This window comes from Colius striatus, chromosome 2, assembly GCF_028858725.1.
Source record: "Colius striatus isolate bColStr4 chromosome 2, bColStr4.1.hap1, whole genome shotgun sequence".
Classification (NCBI taxonomy): Eukaryota; Metazoa; Chordata; class Aves; order Coliiformes; family Coliidae; genus Colius; species Colius striatus.
In genome coordinates, this window is record NC_084760.1 from 16,530,639 (window position 1) to 16,551,843 (window position 21,205).

Below are 21,205 nucleotides of genomic sequence, written 5' to 3' on the forward strand. Positions count from 1 at the left end.
AACGGTGAGAGAAACAACCATGCGGACTCCAAGGTCAGTGATGAAAGGGAGGAGATGTACTGTAGCAGAGACTCCCCTGCATTCTATGGAGAGAACTGGTGAAGCTGAGATTTATTTTCATTTCTTTAAAGACCCCACATCAGCGGGAGAGACTCATTTTGATAATGAGCCCGCATCAGGGGCAAAGACTCATTTTGCTAAAGCTGACCCCGGACCAGGGGCAGCAATTCACTTCATTAAAGGCCCCGAGCCAGGGACAGTGATTTTGGCCGGAGGAGGCCTTGTCCCGAAGGAGGGGCCCTTTATCACTATGGCCGGAGCAGGCCCTGTCCCGAGGAAGGGACCCAATATCCACAGCTGCAACTGTGGGGAGGAACCCACGACAAAGCAGCTCATTAAATTTAGGCCCAGAAGAGGCCTTGTCCCGAGAGAGGGACCTTGCAACTGCAGAAACTGCAACTGCGGTGAAGAATCCATGTCAGAGATATTCACCAAGGACTGTGTCCCGTGTGAGGGACCCTGTATCGGCAGAAGCCACAGCTGTTGGGAACAACCCACACCAGAGAAGTTTGTTAAGGACTGTGTTCCGGGGGAGGAACCCCGTGTTGGAGCAGGGGAAGAATGCCAGGAGTCATCCTCATCTGAGAAGACAGAAGCGGCAGAGCCCATCTGTGAGAGACTGACCACATTCCCCACTCCCTGCCCCCCTGAGCTGTTGCGGGGGGAGGAGGTAGAGATATCAGGAGCAGTGAGCTGGGCCCGGGAAGAAAGGAGGGATGGGGGAGGGAGATCTTAAAGTGCTGGTTGTAATTTTCTCATCATCCTACTCCCTTTTTGCTTTTATTCTGTTCTGTTTCTTGTAGAATAAACTTTCCTACTTTCCTCTCTAAGTCGAGTACTGGAGTCTGTTTTGTCCAGAACCATAATTGGCAGCGAGCCCTCCCTGCCCTTGTCTCAATCCACAACAATCTTGCTTATCTTTTTACTCCCATTTTGCTGGGTCCTCCACCATCTTAACGAGGGTGGGGGTGAATGGGGGCATCGAGCGAGAAACTGTCGTGGTGCTGTTGTGCTAGCTGGGCCAAACCACGACAGTCATGAAGGAATTTTACCCCTACTTCAACAATGCTTAATGAACTACACTGCCGTAGTTTACAAGTTTGGGCTTTTTCTTTCAAAAAATGAAACTATCATTCAAAGATCCATTTTCTCAGGTGGAAAAAGCAGCATAAACTCCCACTCTTTACACTCACCCTTGTGCTCATTTCTCTGTCAAAGTTCACTGCCTAGTAAGATGAAGTAGCAAGTTATGTGTTGGACCATACTTAAATAATGTAGGTATAGAGGAATGTGTGTTTAAGCATAAATACACCTATACAAGTATTTACACACCTACAAAAGTATTTAAATGAGATTGTATGCCCGAGAATTAGTTGTATCAAAAACAAAAACCCACACAAAGCTGTCAACTTCCATAAATGCAGACACTCTCAAAACTGCTTTGTAAGAAAAGCACTCTCCAACTCACCATAGTGAACACCCAGCTACGTGATAAGCAGCTGCCATGACAGCACCCTAGGATTTCTCATTAAGGTATTACAGAGAAGGAGGGAAAACAAAGTCACTGGAAACAGCAATCCTATTCTACCCCGGTAAAATGGAAAAAAGGTACTCAGAAACAACTCAAAATATATTGTTGGAGAACTACCCATCACTGAAAAACACAATATAGTCAGAAGGAAGCTATTTGTTGGATCATAACATTTTGCTGTTACATATATAATATACAATATATATTGAGCTTACAAAACCTAGGAATAGCTTTCAACAGACACAAAAGAAAGCTTTTAGCTCTGTCTCAAAAAATGTGACCATGAAAGAAATTTTAATATATGTAATGTTTTCTACATTTCTCTTATGTAGCTTTCAAAAGACTGACACAATTTCCTGGTTAAACTATTTACTTACATTGAAGGCATTAGCTGCATTTTTATCATAATACTTCTTCTTCTCGTACTTATCCCTGATGAAAAATTCCACAGCTCTGGAAGTAGCTAGTTTAAGAAAAATATGCACTCAGATAAATAGCAACATAAACCTAAAAAGCTGGCAGGTTATTCAAATTAAACAATTGCACCACATTCTTGCTCTATCTCTTTTTTTTTTTCCATTTTAAAAAAACAGAACAAAATGCTCTACACAGAGCAAATTGTGATTGTGGTATCCAAAGAGTTTATTCTTACTACAGAGAACTAATCAGTTTAATCTCTTAAAGAAGCAACACAAGAAAGACACTACAAGTAACTGTTCCACAGTAAGGACATTTTCACTTGGTATTTCTAAGCTAAAGGCTGCAGTATCCAAAATACTTGGACAAAAGTACTCATATATGGTAAACAATTCTAGTTTAACATCAGAATGTGGGGAAAAAAATACTTTCTCTTCCGATAAAAGGACATTTTCCGATAAAAATGTATGTACTTGTTCTCTGATTTGCACAACTTATATCCTAAGCAGTTCTCCGAGATCAGTTAAGTCCTTCATGAGAGTCTCCTATTACAACAAACATATCTGAGGAATGGAAATAAAACTATAACACTAGTGATAGAAAAAACAGAGAAGCAATAGACTCACTGCATCTCAAACTTGTGTAGCATTTATTCCTCAATCAATGGGAAGATATCTTAGCTCCACATACTATCTCTTAAGATGAATACTAAGCTCAGAGCACTCAGCTCCTTCACTCTGCGCCTCAAATTCTATTGTCAACCATCACACTCAGTTTCAAATGTTATGCAAGTGTTACCTGAAGGCATTGCTCCATAAATTTGCAGGAAACCAAAACATGCTTTTCTGCCTCTTTCCAAACACATCTACATTCTAAAAGGCATCTTGAGCAGTTTGAAGTACAAATATCTTAGTACTAATACCACGTTATTCTTCATGCATACCAAAGGACTGTCATTTTGCCAGAAAATCCCCAACATAAAATTATCAAATTGCAGAGGAATGGAAGTTGTGTAACATGCAACTCCCACAACTTTTCAAATTTAGCTAAGACTAAACAGGATTCCCTCAGAAAGTTTATTTTCAACTTGCAGTACAAATTACTACATTACATAAACTCAGTGTGGGGGATGAGATTGAGAAACAGACTTTAATTTTTCCCATGCTTTTGGGCTGTAGGTGTACTACATTGTAACTAACATAGAAGTAAACAGAAAAGATTCAAAACTTGTTATGAAATGCCTTAGAACAACCTATCTTTTCTTCAAATCAAGTCTTAGTTATTTGACAAAATTAATGTTTTAAGATGGCACACTTACTTTCTCAAGTGTTTGAAGTTTTGGTTGCTCAGATTTTGGTGTTAGGTATTTTAGTTCTTGTGCATAAATATTTCCCTATTTTTATTAGTTCCCAGAAGGCACACTTTATGTTTCAGACAATCAGAAAGTTTTCATTTGAAAATTATTAAAACAGAACTGTAATTTCACAGGGTTTCATTTTTCAAGATGCTGTTTCACTGGGGTTATGCAGTTTGAAAAATTACTCAAGTTACCTCACTTCAATATGCATGTATTTTTGGACCACGTCAATGTTTCTTTACATCAACAGTACACCACTCTGAAACTGACAACTGTTCAAAAGGTTATATAATTATTTCAAGGTATACACTGTCAACAAAATTATTTTGAAAGTCTAAAAATTAGACTGTTGGTCTGATCTGAAAGCTTAGATTAAAGCATTATTGCTTATCCTGAATAGCACCAGTGAATTCAAGTTAGCTGCAGTAGGAACAAAATAGATTTCTTCACTATCGCCTTTGAGTAAGTTTTAGACAAAGTATTTCAGTCTTATGGCTGAATTAAAGTTACACAATAATATAGCTGAAATACTACAGTGCTATCTAGTTCCAGGTTGTTTTTTTTCTTTTCCTTATGCATATGTATAATTTAAAAGCTACTGGAATATAAAAAAATATATTTGTTTTGCTCGAGTGCAATTTATAATGAGAGTCCAACCCTTCCAAATGAAATCTTCTGCACACAGCATATCGAGTAGTGTCTAACGAACAGATGAATTAAAATCACTTTTGGATACATCGAGAAAATTCAGATCCAGTTACAACTCAGTCCATTTATCAGCCCCCACAGACTGTATCATCATTGGGCTAAGACTGTTGGGGAAAAGATTCCGCTCACTTAATCGTACATGTTTAGGATCTCATTATAGTTAAGAGTTCCAGTAAGATAAGGTGAAGCAATTATATCTGTGGTGTAACTTCACTAAATCAAGAGCTAATACAAACCTAAATTAATGTCATTATACATTATTCTAATTGTTTAGTATATTTTAAAAAAGGTAATTTTTCAGAAAGGCTATTAATTAGTACTAGGCAATTTTTCTTCCAAGCACGTGGTGATAACCACACACCAACACAAGTGGTGGCCATCAGGGAGGTTTGATTTAGTTAAATATTCCCACGTTAATTATCTGTGCTTGCACACTTCATGGAATGTATACACTTCAACCAAAAAAATGCAGAATACTTAATTTAGAGGAAGAAATCCATAATTCCGTAAGATGGAAAGGTTTATTTTGCTTTACCATTGAGCTCATTATTTCCTGTTCAAACACTTCTAACTTCAGCTGGCAGTTACTCAAGATAAAGACAGCATATTCAAGAGCTCTCTAGTATCACTCCAACTTCCTACATACAGAGAATTTATGAAGTCAGTTCTTTTGAAATCAAAAATAAATGAGGCTTGCCAAATCTCATTGCAAGTAGATTTGCTACAACTGAAGTAATTTAAGCTTTTTCTGAACCCTTCCCAACATCCACTGTCACTCCTTACACAACAATATCAATGAAATAAATACGGTGAGTTGCCAAATATAGCAGTTCCTTGAATCAGTCATAATGTCTAAATTGCACTAGATGTCATTTCAATGTGAAAACTAAAACAAAAAGGATACTGATCTGTTTGAGGTCTTCGGAAGTTTTCTGGTAGATTAGCTTCATAGAGTAATCTTGCTTTAGTATTTCCCATTTCCTGCATGCACTAAGGAAAAGGAGTAGAAAACATTTAGTTCATGTCTATCAACATTTTAAATCCTGAAACTGTCAGAATGCTACTTCTGGGCTCAAATTACACTGTAAGTTTTTAACTTGGAGACCTCTCTGCTATTACGTCTTAGGATATGCTCCAATGGTACAGAAGAACTGCACGCTAAGACTTACTGGACAAAAGCTGACAATGTACACACTGTTTACACTGTGAACTAACCCATCCTGAGCTTTCACCTCTCTGGGTGCCTCTTTATACCAGGAGAAATAAAAGAAAATTTGTCCGACAGCAGAAATAGTCTTCAGACCGGAGTGTATCTGTAAAAGTCAGTATTTGGTACAACAAAAAAAGGTAATCAAGAATTAGACAGATGTGTAAACATTACCTTACTGTCCTCTACTAAAAATGAAAAGGTTTAGAACACATTTTCTACAGATACAACAAAGAAGAAGAGTCGCCTAAGGCAAGGTACAACATGTCTAAAATGATATAGAAAAGATAGCTAAATCAACTTCCAAAGTCAGTTATTAGAACTTAAACTCATTACAGTAGAAACATAACACATTAAGAACTACTTTACAGTCAAAGTGTTTCAGTCTGGGCCTCCTGACAGCCTCTCCAAATGGAAAACATATTTCAAAGGTATTTTACCTGTATTTGCTCAGGTGTCCATTGGTCCAAGTTGACGGACTTGACCCTTGATATATGGACGCCAAGATTTCGATGTATTCCAGCACATCTGATGCAAATAAAAACACCGGTGTTCCAAGAGGCCCATCTTGGACCTAAGGGGAATGGGGAAATACACGATTTTGAAAATTCCATATACTGTGAAGATTTTGTTTGGCATAATTTTGTACTGATAGCAGGAATAAACAAGTCTGAACAAAAGCTCACAGCTGCTTCACTAGAGTACCTATTACTTCTAATAGTCTCTACTGATAGCAATTTTATTTACAGCTTTGTACTTCTAAGTGGTGTCACATAACATGAGTTAGCCAGAGTGAGCTAAGTCCACCACCCCAAAAAATTCGAACAAACTTGATAAAGTTATCTTACTATTAGCAACAAGATTTTGCCTACACCTTGAAGAATCCTTACAGCTATGCATCAGATGAAAGCAAAAGCAGAAATCAGTAGAAATAGCCCTTTTACTCTCCATTTTTTTTTCTCCAAAAGCTTCCCAAGACATGCACATGTACATAACTTCAAATTAAATGCAGGGCAATCTTATGTTAATGCAACAAATCCTTTAATGCCTCACACAGCACAGACTTTACAGCGGTAGCATGCAAACTCTTAGGGAATGATTATAAGAGATGAAAATATCCATCACTAAAAATAGTGGAAAAGTGAATACTCAGCACCATTGACTCCTGAACTACAGTATGGGTTGCCATTCACAGACCAATGAATTTTCTCAAAGAATTAGGTTGACTTATGATCCTTATCATTGCTTCTCAGCTGTGCTGGCATGTTAGACAGAGCAGGTATGCTGGCTCTAACTCAAACAATGACACCTGAGATGTGTGACTTGAAGTTACTACACAGTCTCAAAAGCTTTGGTATAATTTCATTCCAACTCTTTACATCACCACTGTTAAAGACACTGCTTTCTAGTCCATCTACTTCAGAGTTTTAAAGAGCTCAGAGATTAAATAACTAATCATGAAAAGTAAGAAGGCACACTGAGGAGCTGGAAAACATTCAAGCAACTATTTTCCATCTTTCTATGACAGATGCACATCTAGACCACTCACGCAGCTGCAGCTGTGTGTATTTCAATATTAATATGTTGTACAAACATTTTCTGGGGCCTAGAAAAGAATTTTATGCTTCTCTTTCCTAATCTTTAGCTTAAGAACATGTTGGGCTGACTGACCCCAGACAAACACCCACATAGCTGTTCACTCACTCTTCTCTCCTGCAGGAGATGGAGAAAAGAGAAGGAAGGTGGGAAGATTTTCAGACTGAGATAACAACAATTTTAATAAGTGAAACAAAAACTACACCAAGTAGAGGGAAAAGAAGGGATTTCTTCAGTACGTCCCATTGGCAGGAAGGCATCCAGTCACTGCCTAGAAACTGGGCCTCGGCACACACAACACTTGATTTGGAAGACAACACCATAATAAGGAATATCCCTTCTTCCTTCTCCTTTCCTCAAGCCTTTATTACTGAGCACATCTTCATAAGGTATGGAATGGTCAGTTAAATTCAACAGCTGTCCTAGCTGCACCTCCTCCCAATTCTTGCCTATTCATCCCTAGCCTACTCATCTACAGTGGGCAGAACAGAAAAAAGAAAAGCCCTGATAGTGTGCAAGTATTGTTCAGCAATAATCAAAACAGGAAAGCTAGAGAAATTCTTTCAATCAGCCTCTATTATTTTCAATTGGTATCTGAAAATCCCAAGGCACTGACAGCTCCCTGTATTTGTTCCAAGAAGCCATCCTCTCACTAGTGCAAATACCAGCTATATTTTGGGTAGCCACTTTGCTTTTTATTTGTCTTGTTCACGATCTCAAACTTAAACCACCTGATTGTCCATTGCTTGACCCTTAAGACTAAAATGATTAAGATGAATGTCAGTTTTCAAGATGACTGCTACCATTATAAAATTAGATTTCAGGCATCAAGAGGTCTAACAGCTACTCATCAAAACCAACACATCGTTTCCTAGATGGCACTTCATTAAAACTACTTCTTGTCAGGTAAGAACATACAGTTAAGCTGTTTTCAATATGTATCTTAAATAGTTCAAGAACTAGCAACCTTTTGACTCGACTTTTTATTCTCCCACATGAAACACTGCAGTCACAAAATACCTTGTCCTTACAGTCTGTGTAGAGCTATAGTACAGCATGGAGTTTTGCAGGCCATTTGCCTCAATGTATTAATTAATCAAGTTTCAGCTCAAGTAGCACACCAGAAGAAACTTAATCAAAAAATCTCCTTAGGCAGTCTACTGTGGATAAAGTATCTCAGCTTATGCAATTGCTTAATGTAGCCATGATGGTTTACAAACAGTAAGATAAGTCAAGGTTGTCTGTACCCAACAGCTTCTCCAGTTTTTCCCCCCACTATAACCCAGAGATGTACCTTATAAAGAGGGAAACCAGGTTTGATCTGGTTGCTATAGGGATAAGTAGTGTTTATCTACTCTATCTATATGCTGTCCTTACTTTCATCCTATAGTGTTTACACGTCCACTATAAACCTTTTACCACAATACAATTTGTACAACTACACATCACATGAGTTTTCTGTTCTTCAGTTATGATATCCTACATATGCAAGTTTTACACTAATGAAACAAGACCAGAATGAGGGCTTGATATGACTTATGTCTATACTAATAAATTAATATTATTAACTTTCTAGTTTAACATAGGAACATTTACAGACATTAGCATTTATTTGTTAAGAAAAAGAAACATAACACAACTTGTGAATAAGCTGGTTTTCACCTGGAAAAAGACAGTTTTGTATTTCCCCAGAAGGTTAGATTTCATTGATTTGTACTATTCCTGAAATAACTTGAACTCAAACATATTTAAGCAATAAAGTAACAATTAAGCAGTGGAATAAGAGACAAACCTGAGGGCAGACAGAAATGTTGACACGAAAGTCTGAATGTTTCAGACTTGTAACAATATGCAATATTAAATATTTCAAATTAAAACAATATTTTAATTAATACAAATCTCTTACTTCCACAGTTAAGCAGTAGGCAAAAGAAATTACAAAATAGTGTTTTCTGTGTGGGCATCAAACCAGCTGTGCTTGACTTGACTGTTTGGTTACCTAAAGATTAGTCTGTAAATGTTCCTATGTTAAACACCTTTAGTTGAACTAATTTGGAATTATTCAATAAACATTCACACAGTTATCTCAACTTTGTATGAAGTCAGGATCCTATTTCTGTACAAAGGAAACATTTTGCACTTTAATAGAAATATTTACAAGTTTCTTTCCATTGGGTCCTGAAAGATATATGTTTTTCTTCAGCAAAATTTTTAAAAAGTAACCCAGTTTATCTGCTGTATGTATCTTGCTAGCCAATTAAAACAGACATTTGGCTTTGAAAATGAAGAGTAGACATTAGAAGTCTCAATGACCATTATTTTATGCTATTTAAAACACTGTTACATGTCAGCAGTAATGCTATCTTAATAGGTAACAACTGCATTATACAGTGCAACTCCAACCAGCTCACGTTAATATGAGATACAACTGTAATTCAGCTACCTTCATAAAAAGCAGTGATTAAGTTTTGATTTGAAATTCAAACACAGCACAAGTGCTGTAAGAGCTAAACAGAAAGATGGATTTGAGCTGTATGGTTTCATGTACACGTGACATGTGGCTTTATGCACATCTATTTGGAGCCTTGGCTATTGCGTGTTAAATGGAGAACGCTACATGACATTTCCCTCTGTACCAGGCCTGCCTGGAATACAGTTAACTTGCTTCACTGCAGCCCTTACTGAGCTATGCCTTGGATTTGTGATTAAAACAGTGCTAATAACACTAACGCTTGGCTACAGCTGGAGGGTGCCTGCACAGAGTCAAGGCCTTCCTGTTTGCCCTCTGCAGTAGACAGAGGCTGGGCAAGAGGCCAGGAGGGGACAGAATCAGGGACAGCTGACCCCAACTGACTGAAGAGGCATCTCAAACTACAGGATGTGGTGCTCAGCAACAAAAGCTGGTAGAATGGAGAAGAAAGGGGGAATGTTTGTGCTTGTGGCATCTGCCTCCTGAACAGCTGTTCAACGCACCAAGACCCTGCTTTCCAGGACATAGCTGGACTCCCTGCTGGTGGCAAGTACTGAATTACCTTCTCTTCTCACTTTACTTTTCCTGTGCAGCTTTTGCTTTCCTTATTAAACCACCATGATGCTGAGACACATGTATTTCCACTTTCCTTCTCTTCTCCCCATACCACTGGAGAGGGGAGCACAAAAGAGGTAGGGTGGGTGTTTGACTGCTCACTGGGGTCAACTCATCACACCCACTACTACATTAATTTGCGTTCAGGAGTTGTGTACCAAGTTCTGACAGGAAACTACAATTCAATTAAATGCACAGAAACACCACTGATTGGGACATATTTAGCATATTTAAGAGCTCCTTTATTAGAGACTATCTAGACTCTAAGAATGAAAGAAATATACAGCCACAAGACGTTTCCCAGTATGCCTGAGTCTTCAGAATTGCTAGAAAACTTGTCAATTTAAGTAACAAGTTTTTTCCAGTTACAGTAGGCTTTCTATGGCAGCAGAGTTATTGTACAGGACAAAGACCCTCCCTAAGTGCAGAAATATCTACAGCTACTAAAAAACCTGAATATTTCAAAAACTGACTTTGGCTGTTTAAAATTGAAGCAATAAAGAGTTTGAAATTGATTTACATAATTTTAGCTTCAAGTCTTCACCAAGTTGATTTCAAGCCAATTTCTACTGCAAAAGATATCCATCTTCATGACATTATTTTAGTCTAAAATGCACTTCAAAGTGAGAATTTTGTGAAAAAGATATCATTTTTACATATCCTTCTGTGAGGTGAAAGCTTTTGTCCCAAAATATTCCAAAGATTTCTCCTCTTTTCCCCCACATCTTCCTCTCTTTGGGATATCATTTTTTACGAGATATTTCTCCTCCATGTTATTTAAGCTGGACTAGTACCTTTCACATGCTTAATGTGTGTGCATATACTCCTCTATACCACTTTCTTCCCCATCCCCTTAACTCATTCAGTTTGGGCTCTATGCTCTACTCCATTATTATCAGATGTCTGACTGAAGAAGCTGCAATAAACAGGAATGGTAATGCTGAAGCTGGTATAGTGCATTTCCAAAGGAAACACAAGACAAAATATACCAGTTTTCAGAAGTCCAAGGTTGAAGTTTTATTCCAGCCTGCTCAAGTTTTATTTTGCATCAGCAGATGCATAGTCACGTTATCACGTACAAAGCAAGGTTCACAAGATACTGCTCATTTAACATGCTGAAGAAAACATACTTTTATCTGTATTACAAAAACCAGAGAAGCCTCATATATTAACTGTACATGAATACAAAGAGACAATACAGTGTAAAACGTTGCTTCAGCTCTGTTTGAATAGTCTATATAAAAACCCTTTGACTGCTTTAAACACCTCAGTCAATACTCCTCTACTCAGCTTTTGCCTGCAGTAACAAATGAGTGAGAAAGGTTATACGCTACCAGAAAAGACCGAGTAGAAGTATCTCTTATACAACCAATTTAAAAAAAAGGCAGTAGAGGCCAGAACAAAACACAGAGAGGCAAAAGGAAACTAAAGTACTGGTATATGACAGAACTGGAAGATGCCCATGAAAAAGCAAGTGTAAGATTACTGCAGATATGACTACAAATTAGGAGAACGATGATGGTTGCCTCTCCTATCACAGAGCTTTGGTCTCTCTGTCAGTCCACTACCATCTGTTAGGTTACTGTAACTGCAAAGTAGCACTGAAAACAATTCTTTTGTTGCAACACAGGTGCTGCCCACTCTTACTGAACATCTCAACTTACAGAAAGCCAACAGAGGTCAGAACTGGAGTAAAAAGAGTAAGGACGCTGTTTTTCAATTTTGTATTTGCTGTCAAAGGGAAGATTGACCTTTTCAAATACTCTGAATCCTTTACACTACATGTGTAAGACCAGTTAGAAGACTAACAAGTTTGACACAAAGTTTTAAATGAAGAAACCCTGTGAAGACCAAGTTTAAATAAGGCTTGTATTAGAGGCACATAAAAACAAGCTAGTTTTCCGTCTACATACTTGCAGTTACCAATTCCTTATTCCACAAGGAAGGAAGCCAAGTATTACATATAACAGAGCACTAATTGCTTTGCATCTCAATACAGTCAGTAGCAAACTTATCTCGAACCAACATCTTCAAAGACTTCTGACAGAATACAAGTCTTTCTTTCACTAAGCTGCACCCTGCCTGTCCTTTGACCACAAAGCACGGTAAAGTTACATTCATTCTCTGCTGTTTCCCCACATTCTGCTGCTGGCTGACAGATTTTATTTGCCAAATAACTGGCTCCACCTTGTGGAAAAGCGAATTAACTGCAAGAAAATCTACCCTAACTCCTCAATGCTTGCTAGCCAGTTCCTAAAGACCACCACTTTTTGGCCAAGGACTTACCAAAAGCCTTAGTGGCTGCGCCAGTACAAGCATGCCCATGCAGCACTCACTTCCTCGACATTGCGCCCCCACATAATTCAAACTGCAAATGTGCTCTGCTACTCAACGTTTCACACAAGTTTTCAATGAATCCACCATTTCCAAACTTTTTTATTCACAGACTCCCAGAAGAAATCCCCAAAAGAACAGAAAAAATCCAAAGAAAAAACATATACCCCACATCCCACTCCCAATACAAAAAGCTAAACTGCAGTGTTATTCATGTCCCCTGACTCAGTTTAATCTTCTAAACAGCAGTAAGAAGAAATGTATCAGACTTTGTGAATTAAAGCACAAATCTTATTAGAAAGATAAAAAGTCTTGCAGATCTTGAAGCAAACTGCAAGAAGCACAGTGCAACAATCTTTATTCTCAAATGAAATGTTCTTCAAGGTCCTTGAACCTTTAGTCTTTTGAGACTACTGATATGGGACTATTTACCTATCACTTGATTCACTGAATTAGCTTCTGATTAAGCAGAACAAATAGCATGAAACACATTCCCACATCACATCCACTCCCTCACTCAAAGACTAGAAAAGCCATGCAAAGTGCTTTTCAGATCTCAAAGTCAAAGTATGCAGCAAACTACCATTTTGCTAGATACTGGTGGGCTTGGCAGCATTACATTAGTGGCTGGATTAGATTTTAAAGATCTTTTCTAACCAAAACAATTCTATGATGAAATATGATGATTCTAAGTGAAGGCAGCAAAAGGCCATAGCTTAAGCACATCTCGAGACTTTCAAAGTCTTCTCTTGTAGTTGACTTAGTGAGCCTGCTTTCAGAGTCAAAGCCAGAATTTGAGAACTTAAAATATGCTATGTAAAAAAAAGTCAGGTGTCAGACAAAACAAAAAATTCCAACAGCATAAAGCTGCATTGAACACAGACAATTCAAGCAACTAAACGTCCTGTTCCAGAGCCCAGCTTGCTAACGGCTGAGATTGTGTGGCTCAAGGCTTACTGCAAGAACAGTGGGAAGAGAAGCCTTAGAAACATCACTTGACTATTTTTAGCCAGCACCTACTAAGTGGTATACAGGTTTAGGGACAAAATTCCCCCAAGTTTGGCTTCTCTATCTGGATAACTGTATTTTCATGAAAGTCAGACAAATCCCTTTAGTTCAGTCCTATTTGTAACCTAAAAGAAGCTCTGTAGATATCTTCTGAATGAAACTCTCCCCCTGCACAGTCTGTCTCACCTCCACAAATCAGAGAAACACAGATTAACCAGTTTAATGATTCCTTCCACTCACTGATTCATTTGTTTTAATGGCAATGATAAAACTGTTTAAAAGAAACTAAAACAGCATCCCTATTTCAAGGGCTGTATAAAGCCCTAACTGGAATGGAGATACACAGGTAACATCAGTTTAGTCAAGATGAACAGCCTTTTGCTCATACTAAGTGATCACTAGACAAGAAGTCTTGTAAGGTGACGAAATGAAAGAGGTAAAGATTTTTGGCCTTATCAACAAACAGACAGTAACTAAAAAACAAGAATTGCTTTTGGGGATTTATTAACTAAAACATCACCAAGACTTACTCCTCTTAGTTACATTTTTAAGGTGATGGTATTTAAATAGAATACCTTCCTCAGCAAGCCACTTAACACAAATACCAGTGTAACTAGGTGTTTTGTACTGAAACAACTTCCTTTAAGTGTATTTTTCCAAAGGAAGTATTTCACACCACAGATTTCCCTAACCATCCTAACAGTGCCCAGGCATGCAGGATCATAATCAGCAATGAACTGTCAGAGAACACCTGTTGATCCCTGCCTGCCAACCACACCTTCCATGCTCACGCTTAGTTACCCACAGCACATGTACACGTATGTGGAGACCATATGCAAAGTACACAGGACATTGCTTTGGGGGATACTGGGACACAACAGCATACCCTTTGGAAAGTAAAGTCACTGCCCCAAGAATCAGAAATGACAGAGGTGCCAACCCTGGCATATTCAAAAAGCTTCAGAAATCAAATTTCAAATTGGCTGAGGTGTGGTGGTATAATTTCATCCTGTTTGGTCTCTCATGAAGACTGCTTGTGTCAGAGTTCAAGCTGCAAGAATAAGGTGTGCAAGCTGTCGTTTCCTGTTAGTAGCATTTGGTACTTTCTAAGAAAGGCAAGGTTATGCAGCATATTACAGTATTAGTAGTAAGCTTCTGGAGCTGGTCTTGACTGCAATTTTTCCCCTGTCAGCAGGAACTGCTAAAAGGCTCACTGTTTTAAATGTACAATTTATATTCCTTTTATATGCAGAAATAAAAGGAAAATTGGGGAATAGTGAGCTCTAACAAAATGTTTTCATAAGTTGATAGTTAAGCACCACATAAAAGCATCACTGATGAGGAAAAAAAGTGTAAATCCATGCTCCTTTGTTGGGATGCAGCAAGAACCCCCTGTGTAACCAGGCACAGGATAAGTTATATAAGCAATTCAGGCAAGCAATTGAAGCTCTTCCTTTAACGAAGGCAAAACCCACAGGAAATAATTTGTTTGCAAGATAGGTTTATAATATAGGGTGTTTGCCATAAAGAATGGAAAGTTATAGATAATTTATCTGCTAGAGAAAGATAACTGCATTAAACAGCTTCCTTTTACCATTTTTACTCAAATATGTCTGAAGCAGAGACCAATTAAGTAAACACTCCCTCAACTATATCAGCTCTGTGCAGCCCTCCATGACTCGAGATGCTCTCCCTCATACCTTCTGTATTACAAAGCAGGTAAATACACCTCTCTGAGTCATCCCAGAAGAACCTATATTTGAAAAAGGTGTAATGCAAGCAGCTGTGTGGTGCTTAGCTGCATATTGGGAGTAACTCCCACCATTCGTGTTCAATGCAGAGACTTAATCACCTACTTTCTCCACCCTCATGCTGTCTTTGCTCACATCCTCTGAGTGTTAAAACAGAAAAGGCTAAGCAGATTTATATGTTGCATTATTCATCCCCCCTTACCTACCGAGGGCCTACCTGCCCACCCCCAAACACTAATACACTGCAGTTCTCAGACACAGAATGGCCTGCCATGCAAATGCAACTCCCATTCTTTGATGACTCCAGTTTTACTGTAACAATATTATTCACCTCCAGAGCAGCGCTTCCTGTGGACCTCTGGGCAATAACTCTGAAGAGAACAGACAGAATCAAGGCTTTCCCCCCCTTTAAACTCCAATGACAGGGATACAAATCCTTCCCACAGATTGCCAGGACTTGCCTATCAGCCTAGCTACACACCAATACTGTTCTGTCCCAAAATCTTGGTAAAAGCTTGGACCTGGGAATGTCCCTCCTAACAGCTGGGTTTGTGTCAATACACAAAACACACAGTATGTGTGCTCTAGGAGATATAACATATACTCTTTAAAAGACACAGCTACTGTATTTCCACAGCCAGTGAACAAAAACTACAGAATAATTTAGGTGGGAATAGACTTAGCCTTAATGACCTTAGGAAACTGATGTTCCAATCAAAACTAATTAGATCAGGCTGCTCAGGGCTTTGTTCCCTTGTCTTCAACACCTCCCTGAGGAAAATTTGGTTCAGTAGTTGACTATTAATGGTTAAAAAAAGGAAAATAACTTCTTTATATCCAATTAGAATGCATCATGCCACATAAGGCTGATCTGTGCTTTGCATTCTTCTAAAGACATCTTCTTGCTTCCCAAAACTATGGTGGTCTCCTCCGAGACAATGCTGAATTAAATATAATTCAAATTAGCATAGTTAAACATTACAGCATGACAGATAACCATTGATACTCAGACATTATTACATCAGCTAGATGTAGCTGGGAAAGACAGAACCAAGTTTACTTTGAAATAGTGATCTTCATAGCTATTTTAACTAGATTTGTGTTACACAAAAAACAGACCCTTGTCTCTAAATTGAAAGTTACTTTTGCAAAGTCATTGCTGTCTTCTGAGGTCATGAGAGGTTGTGACTAAAATATTTTTCATCAAAAAGAAGGAAAAGAAATTGAAACAATACTAAAGTACTCAGTTGCATTTAGTTTGGCATATAGAACTGAGAGTGTTCAGAGTGGAATTGAGGTTGCTTGAGAAATGTCAGTACTCAAAGGTATTCTAGAAATTTTGCAGGACTCCCAAGAATGTGATCTTGAAGCTGCTGTATTTAAGTCTCATTTAAGACCAACCACTTAATAGAATCTGTCTGCTGTAAAATTTTTGGAGCAACCTTCTTAAAGAAGATCTCTATGAACATCCAAACTCCACGGAGATTGCAGTGAACAAGACAAGTGTGGAGGAACGTTTAGCACCACTTCTTAAGAGGCTGCTTGCTATGGGCTGCAGAACACCCAGAAAAGATTCTGAAGCCTTGGTTCACTAAGGGGAATGACAGTATGTTAACCCTGGCTGTCTGCCATAGGCCCACCAAGGGGGAGAAAACATAATTAAAAGACTTGTGGGTCAAGATAAAGGTAGTTTAATAAAGTAAAGCAAACGCCATGCACAGAAGTATAAGAAAACGAACATTTATTCACTTCATATTAACAGGCAACAGCCACTTCCTGGGAAGTACAGCTTCAGTACACACAATGGTTTCTCTGGAAGACAAATATCTACACAACAACTGCCCTCTCCACCTCCCTTTCTATTTGCCTTTATTGCTGAACACATAATATGATATGGATCAACCTTTGGTCAGTTTGAGTCGGCTATCCTGGGTCTGGGCCCTCCCAATATATTGCCCACCTACAGCCTAGTGGCCTTTAAAGAAGGCTGGGGAGACAAGACTTGATGTTGTGTGAGCTCTGCTCAGCAACAGCCAAAACATTTCTGTTATCCACACCATTCTAGCTACAAACACCATCTTCCATAACATCCTCACAGAAAAGCTCAGACAGGTTGGACTGGATGAGTGGACAGTGAGGTGGATCGAGAGCTGGCTGAATGACAGAGTCCAGAGGATGGTGATCAATGGCATAGAATCGAGTTGGAGGCCTGTGGCCAGTGGGGCCAGTCTTGTTGAACAACTTCATCAATGACCTGGATGAGGGGACAGAGTGTATACCCTCAGCAAGTTGGCTGATGCCACCAAACTGGGAGGACTGGCTGATTCCCCAGAAGGCTGTGCTGCCATTCAGCGGGATCTTGACCAGCTAGAGAGTTGGACAGAGAGGAACCTCATGAGGTTCAACAAGGACAAGTGCAGAGTCCTGCATCTGGGAAGGAACAACCCCATGCACCAGGACAGGCTGGGGAGTGACCTACTGCAGAGCAGCTGTGCAGAGAGAGACCTGGGAGTCTTGATTGATAATAAGCTAAATATGAGCCAGCAATGTGCCCTCGTGGCCAAGAAGGCCAATGGTATCCTGGGATGCATCAAGAAGAGTGTGGCCAGTAGGTCAAGGGAGGTTCTTCTCTACCTCTCCTCTGCCCTGGTGAGGCCTCATCTGGAGTCCTGTGTCCAGTTCTGGGCTCCTCAGCTCAAGAGGGACAGGAAAGTGCTGGAGAGAGTCCAGCACAGGGCCACCAAGATGATCAGGGGACTGGAGCGTCTTCCTTATGTTGAAAAGCTGCAGGAACTGAGGGTGTTTAGTCTGGAGAATAGAAGACTGAGGGGGGATCTCATTAATACTGAGCAATGGACAAAAAGTTCCACTTAAATGTAAGGAAAAACCTCTTTACTGTTGAGGTGAGGGAGCCTTGGCACGTGCTGCCCAGGGAGGGTGTGGAGGCTGCTTCTCTGGAGGTTTTCAAAATCTACCTGGACACTTTCCTGTGTGATCTGATCTATGCGGACTTGCTTTAGCAAGGAGGATGGACTAAATGATCCTTAGAGGTCCCTTCCAACTCCTTACCTTCTGTGAAGCAAAGTGCAGTAGTATGGGGAAAGTAACTAACTCCTTTCCAGTCAGCCAGAAGATCGCAGTTCAGTACATTTAAAATAACTTACCTAGGTATCACTTGGCAATGAGAACAAAACCCGAAAAAGCTCCCAGCAATTGTGTTATTGGTGTGTCTGGTTTAACCACTGCTTAAGAGGGAAGCTTAAATGCACAGGCACATTTCTGCTGATGATATAAAGGACAAACACTAAGTATGGCATTGACCCTGTCTGAAGAAAGGGATGTTTTTATCATCACCTACAGATTAACAGGCAACTGAACAAATATTCCACAGGTACTCTAATAGGAAAAAAAAAAAAAAAAAAATCAGTCCCTATACTTAAAAGCATTGTTACTGATACATTTTTTTCCTCTAGAAATTGTTGTGAATGACAAATCTAAAACTAAACTTCTGAACATGTTACACTCAGTCCCAGTCGCCCCTCACTGATATGTTTTGAATTCACCTGGAAGTTCAGTTACATTCAAGAATAACAGGTCACACATTATGAATCACTTCCATCTTTCACAACAATTATTATAGGACTACTGGGTCCATTAATACTACTAATTAAAGTCCTGTACTATGAAGCTTCATCTATTTTCATTTAAGCACTTAAAGAAAACTGCATTATGGATTCTTGTTCCCTCCTTAAAAAGGAGGCAGTATATAAGAAGGGTATAGTAAGCAATAGCCAGGCATAGAGCATCACATTCCCTTTCCCCTCTACACAATAGGGGCACAGTTGTCAATATATCCATTTTCTTACAGAAAATTAGAGTAAGGCTGAGAAACGGAACTGTCCTTTTACCAAATCACAACTGCAAAGTTAAGTGCTTGGCTACATTGCCTCTAATTCTCACATACTGCTGTCCCCACTCAGGGCCCAAGCTACAAACTCTACCTCTTTTTCATCTATGGTCTATGGTAAGTAAGTTTATTTCCTGAAGGGAAGGAAGAGGCCACTGACAGGCTAGCTTTCCTGAGACAGGGAGCACATCAACCCGTGCAGTTTGCACTTTTTCCCCACGTAACTTGTCATTATCTATGTAAGCTACAGAATTAGTGCTCTCTATATCCAGGTGTACCACAGACCTGCACCACTAGGATCACAGAACTAAAGAATGGTAAGGGTCGTAAGAGATCCACCTGCCAAAGCAAGTCCACCTAGATCAGGTCGCACAGAACACATCTAGGCAGGGTTTGAAGACCTCCAGAGAAGTACTCCATAATCTCCATGGGCAGCCTGTGCCAGGGCTCCCTCACCTCAACAGTGAAATAGTTTTTTCCTTATGTTTAAATGGAACTTTGTGTTCCAGCTTCTTTCCATTATCCCTTGTCCTGTCACTGGATAAAACAGAAAAAAGTGATGCCCCAACCTCCTGACATCCACCATTTCGATACATGTAAATATTAATGAGATCCTCCCAATGTTCTCCGAACCTCCAAGTTTTTCTCCTCTTCATATGGTAACCCCAGAACACAAAAGCATCTAGCTCCTCTGCTCAGACAAACACAGATCTAATTATAAGCATTTTGGATAAGCTGGAAACAAAAGCATGACCTCAGGTTCTCCAGACTGGGTTAAGTATCATAATGCCAAACAGGAACTACATGACAGTACATATTTACATATATTATTTTATACACTTTTGGAAGGCAACAAGACAAGAGAGTGGTCGATCAACAAGGGTTAGGCATTCTACCACATAATCAGAGCCTACTGTAAAAGATTAATATTAAATAGGTACCCATTCAAATCTGAGTTTTCCAAGATTTAAAAGAAAACTGTGTGAATGCCTTTTTGTGAAGCCATCCAAGAGAAAAATATAAGAGGAGTAATATTGTTCAAGCTCTCAGGAGTCACTAACCAGAAAAAAAAACCGTCAGAATGGGAAAAGATGAATCTGTAGTAGCTTGTTTTGCTCTAGTCGTCCAAGGGACATAATTTCTAACAAAAATGGAGCTCCAATCAGCAGCTTTAAGACATCAAGACTTCTGACACAAGACATCAGTTCTAGGCAACTTTCTACCAGTCCTAGGAGGCAGTTTAATTTGGGAAGGTATTCTCCCAGTTAGATTATATAGCATTTCAGTCAGAAGACATCAGTAACTTTCTACATAGCTCCTCAGTTCCCACTTACTTCAAGTTTCCAGACAGTGTTTTTTACCTCTGGATGCACAGCAAGATTTCTGTTTCAGTGATTTCAAGAAAAGTCAAGTCTTTACTGTAATCTGTATTTACTGCTTGTTAATAACTTCCCTCTCTCATAAAAGACCCCTGACTTTATATAAAGAATCTGCTTTTTCATCTATGTAGGCAGATGTTTGTACTGGAAAATACAACTTAAAGTGGTATCTGCAGTGGGATTCCATACCAGCTGAAGTGATACAACAGCTGAATTGGATCTGAAGCTGCCTAGATTAGAAGTGACCTTTGGAGATCATCTAGTCCAAACCCCTTGCTCAGAGCAGGTTCCTTCAGGCTGTTCCCAGTCAGGTTTTTAGTATCTTGAGGAATGGAGACTCCACAGCCTCTCTGGGTAATCTGCTCCAATACTCTATCTCTCTTAAGAAAAGGGTGTTCTTTTGTTTCAGTGCAATTTCCTATATTGCCACTTGTGTTAATTGCCTCTTAGTCTCATCACTGGATACCACAGACAAGTCTGCCTTGGTCATTTTTGCTTCCTGTCATCAGGTATTTACAAACATTACTAAGATCTTACCAAAAGTCTTCTCTCCTCCAGGATAAACAACCCCAGCTCTCTCATCCTCTCCTTGTATGTCAAACATACCAACCTCCTCATTTTAGTGCCCCTTCACTGGACTTGTTCTCATTTATCCATGTTTCTCTTTTACTGTGGAGCCCAGAATTGGACACAATACTAGAGATGTGGGCTCACCAGCACTGAGGAGAGAAGGATCACCTCCTTTCAGCCACTACAAATGCTCCTCCTGAAATTCAGTCCAAGAGGCTGTGGGCCTCTGTGACAAGGACACATTGCAATCCACAAGATTCCCAGTAGCATTTCTGTACCCTCAACATCCCCTTCC

General features: G+C 39.3%; 1 protein-coding gene across 3 annotated transcripts in view; it reads right to left on the bottom strand.

Annotated features, from left to right (window-relative positions):
- Positions 1-21,205, bottom strand: part of SMAP1 (small ArfGAP 1) — a 103,432-nt gene that overhangs the window by 72,403 nt on the left and 9,824 nt on the right. For all 3 annotated transcript variants that reach the window (XM_061990329.1, XM_061990328.1, XM_061990327.1), the window contains exons 2-4: positions 5,721-5,854; positions 4,978-5,063; positions 1,969-2,044 (exon numbers count right to left, since the gene is read on the bottom strand). In XM_061990329.1, coding sequence (XP_061846313.1) covers positions 1,969-2,044; positions 4,978-5,063; positions 5,721-5,854 — 296 coding nt within the window. The remainder of the gene's footprint in view (positions 1-1,968; positions 2,045-4,977; positions 5,064-5,720; positions 5,855-21,205) is intronic.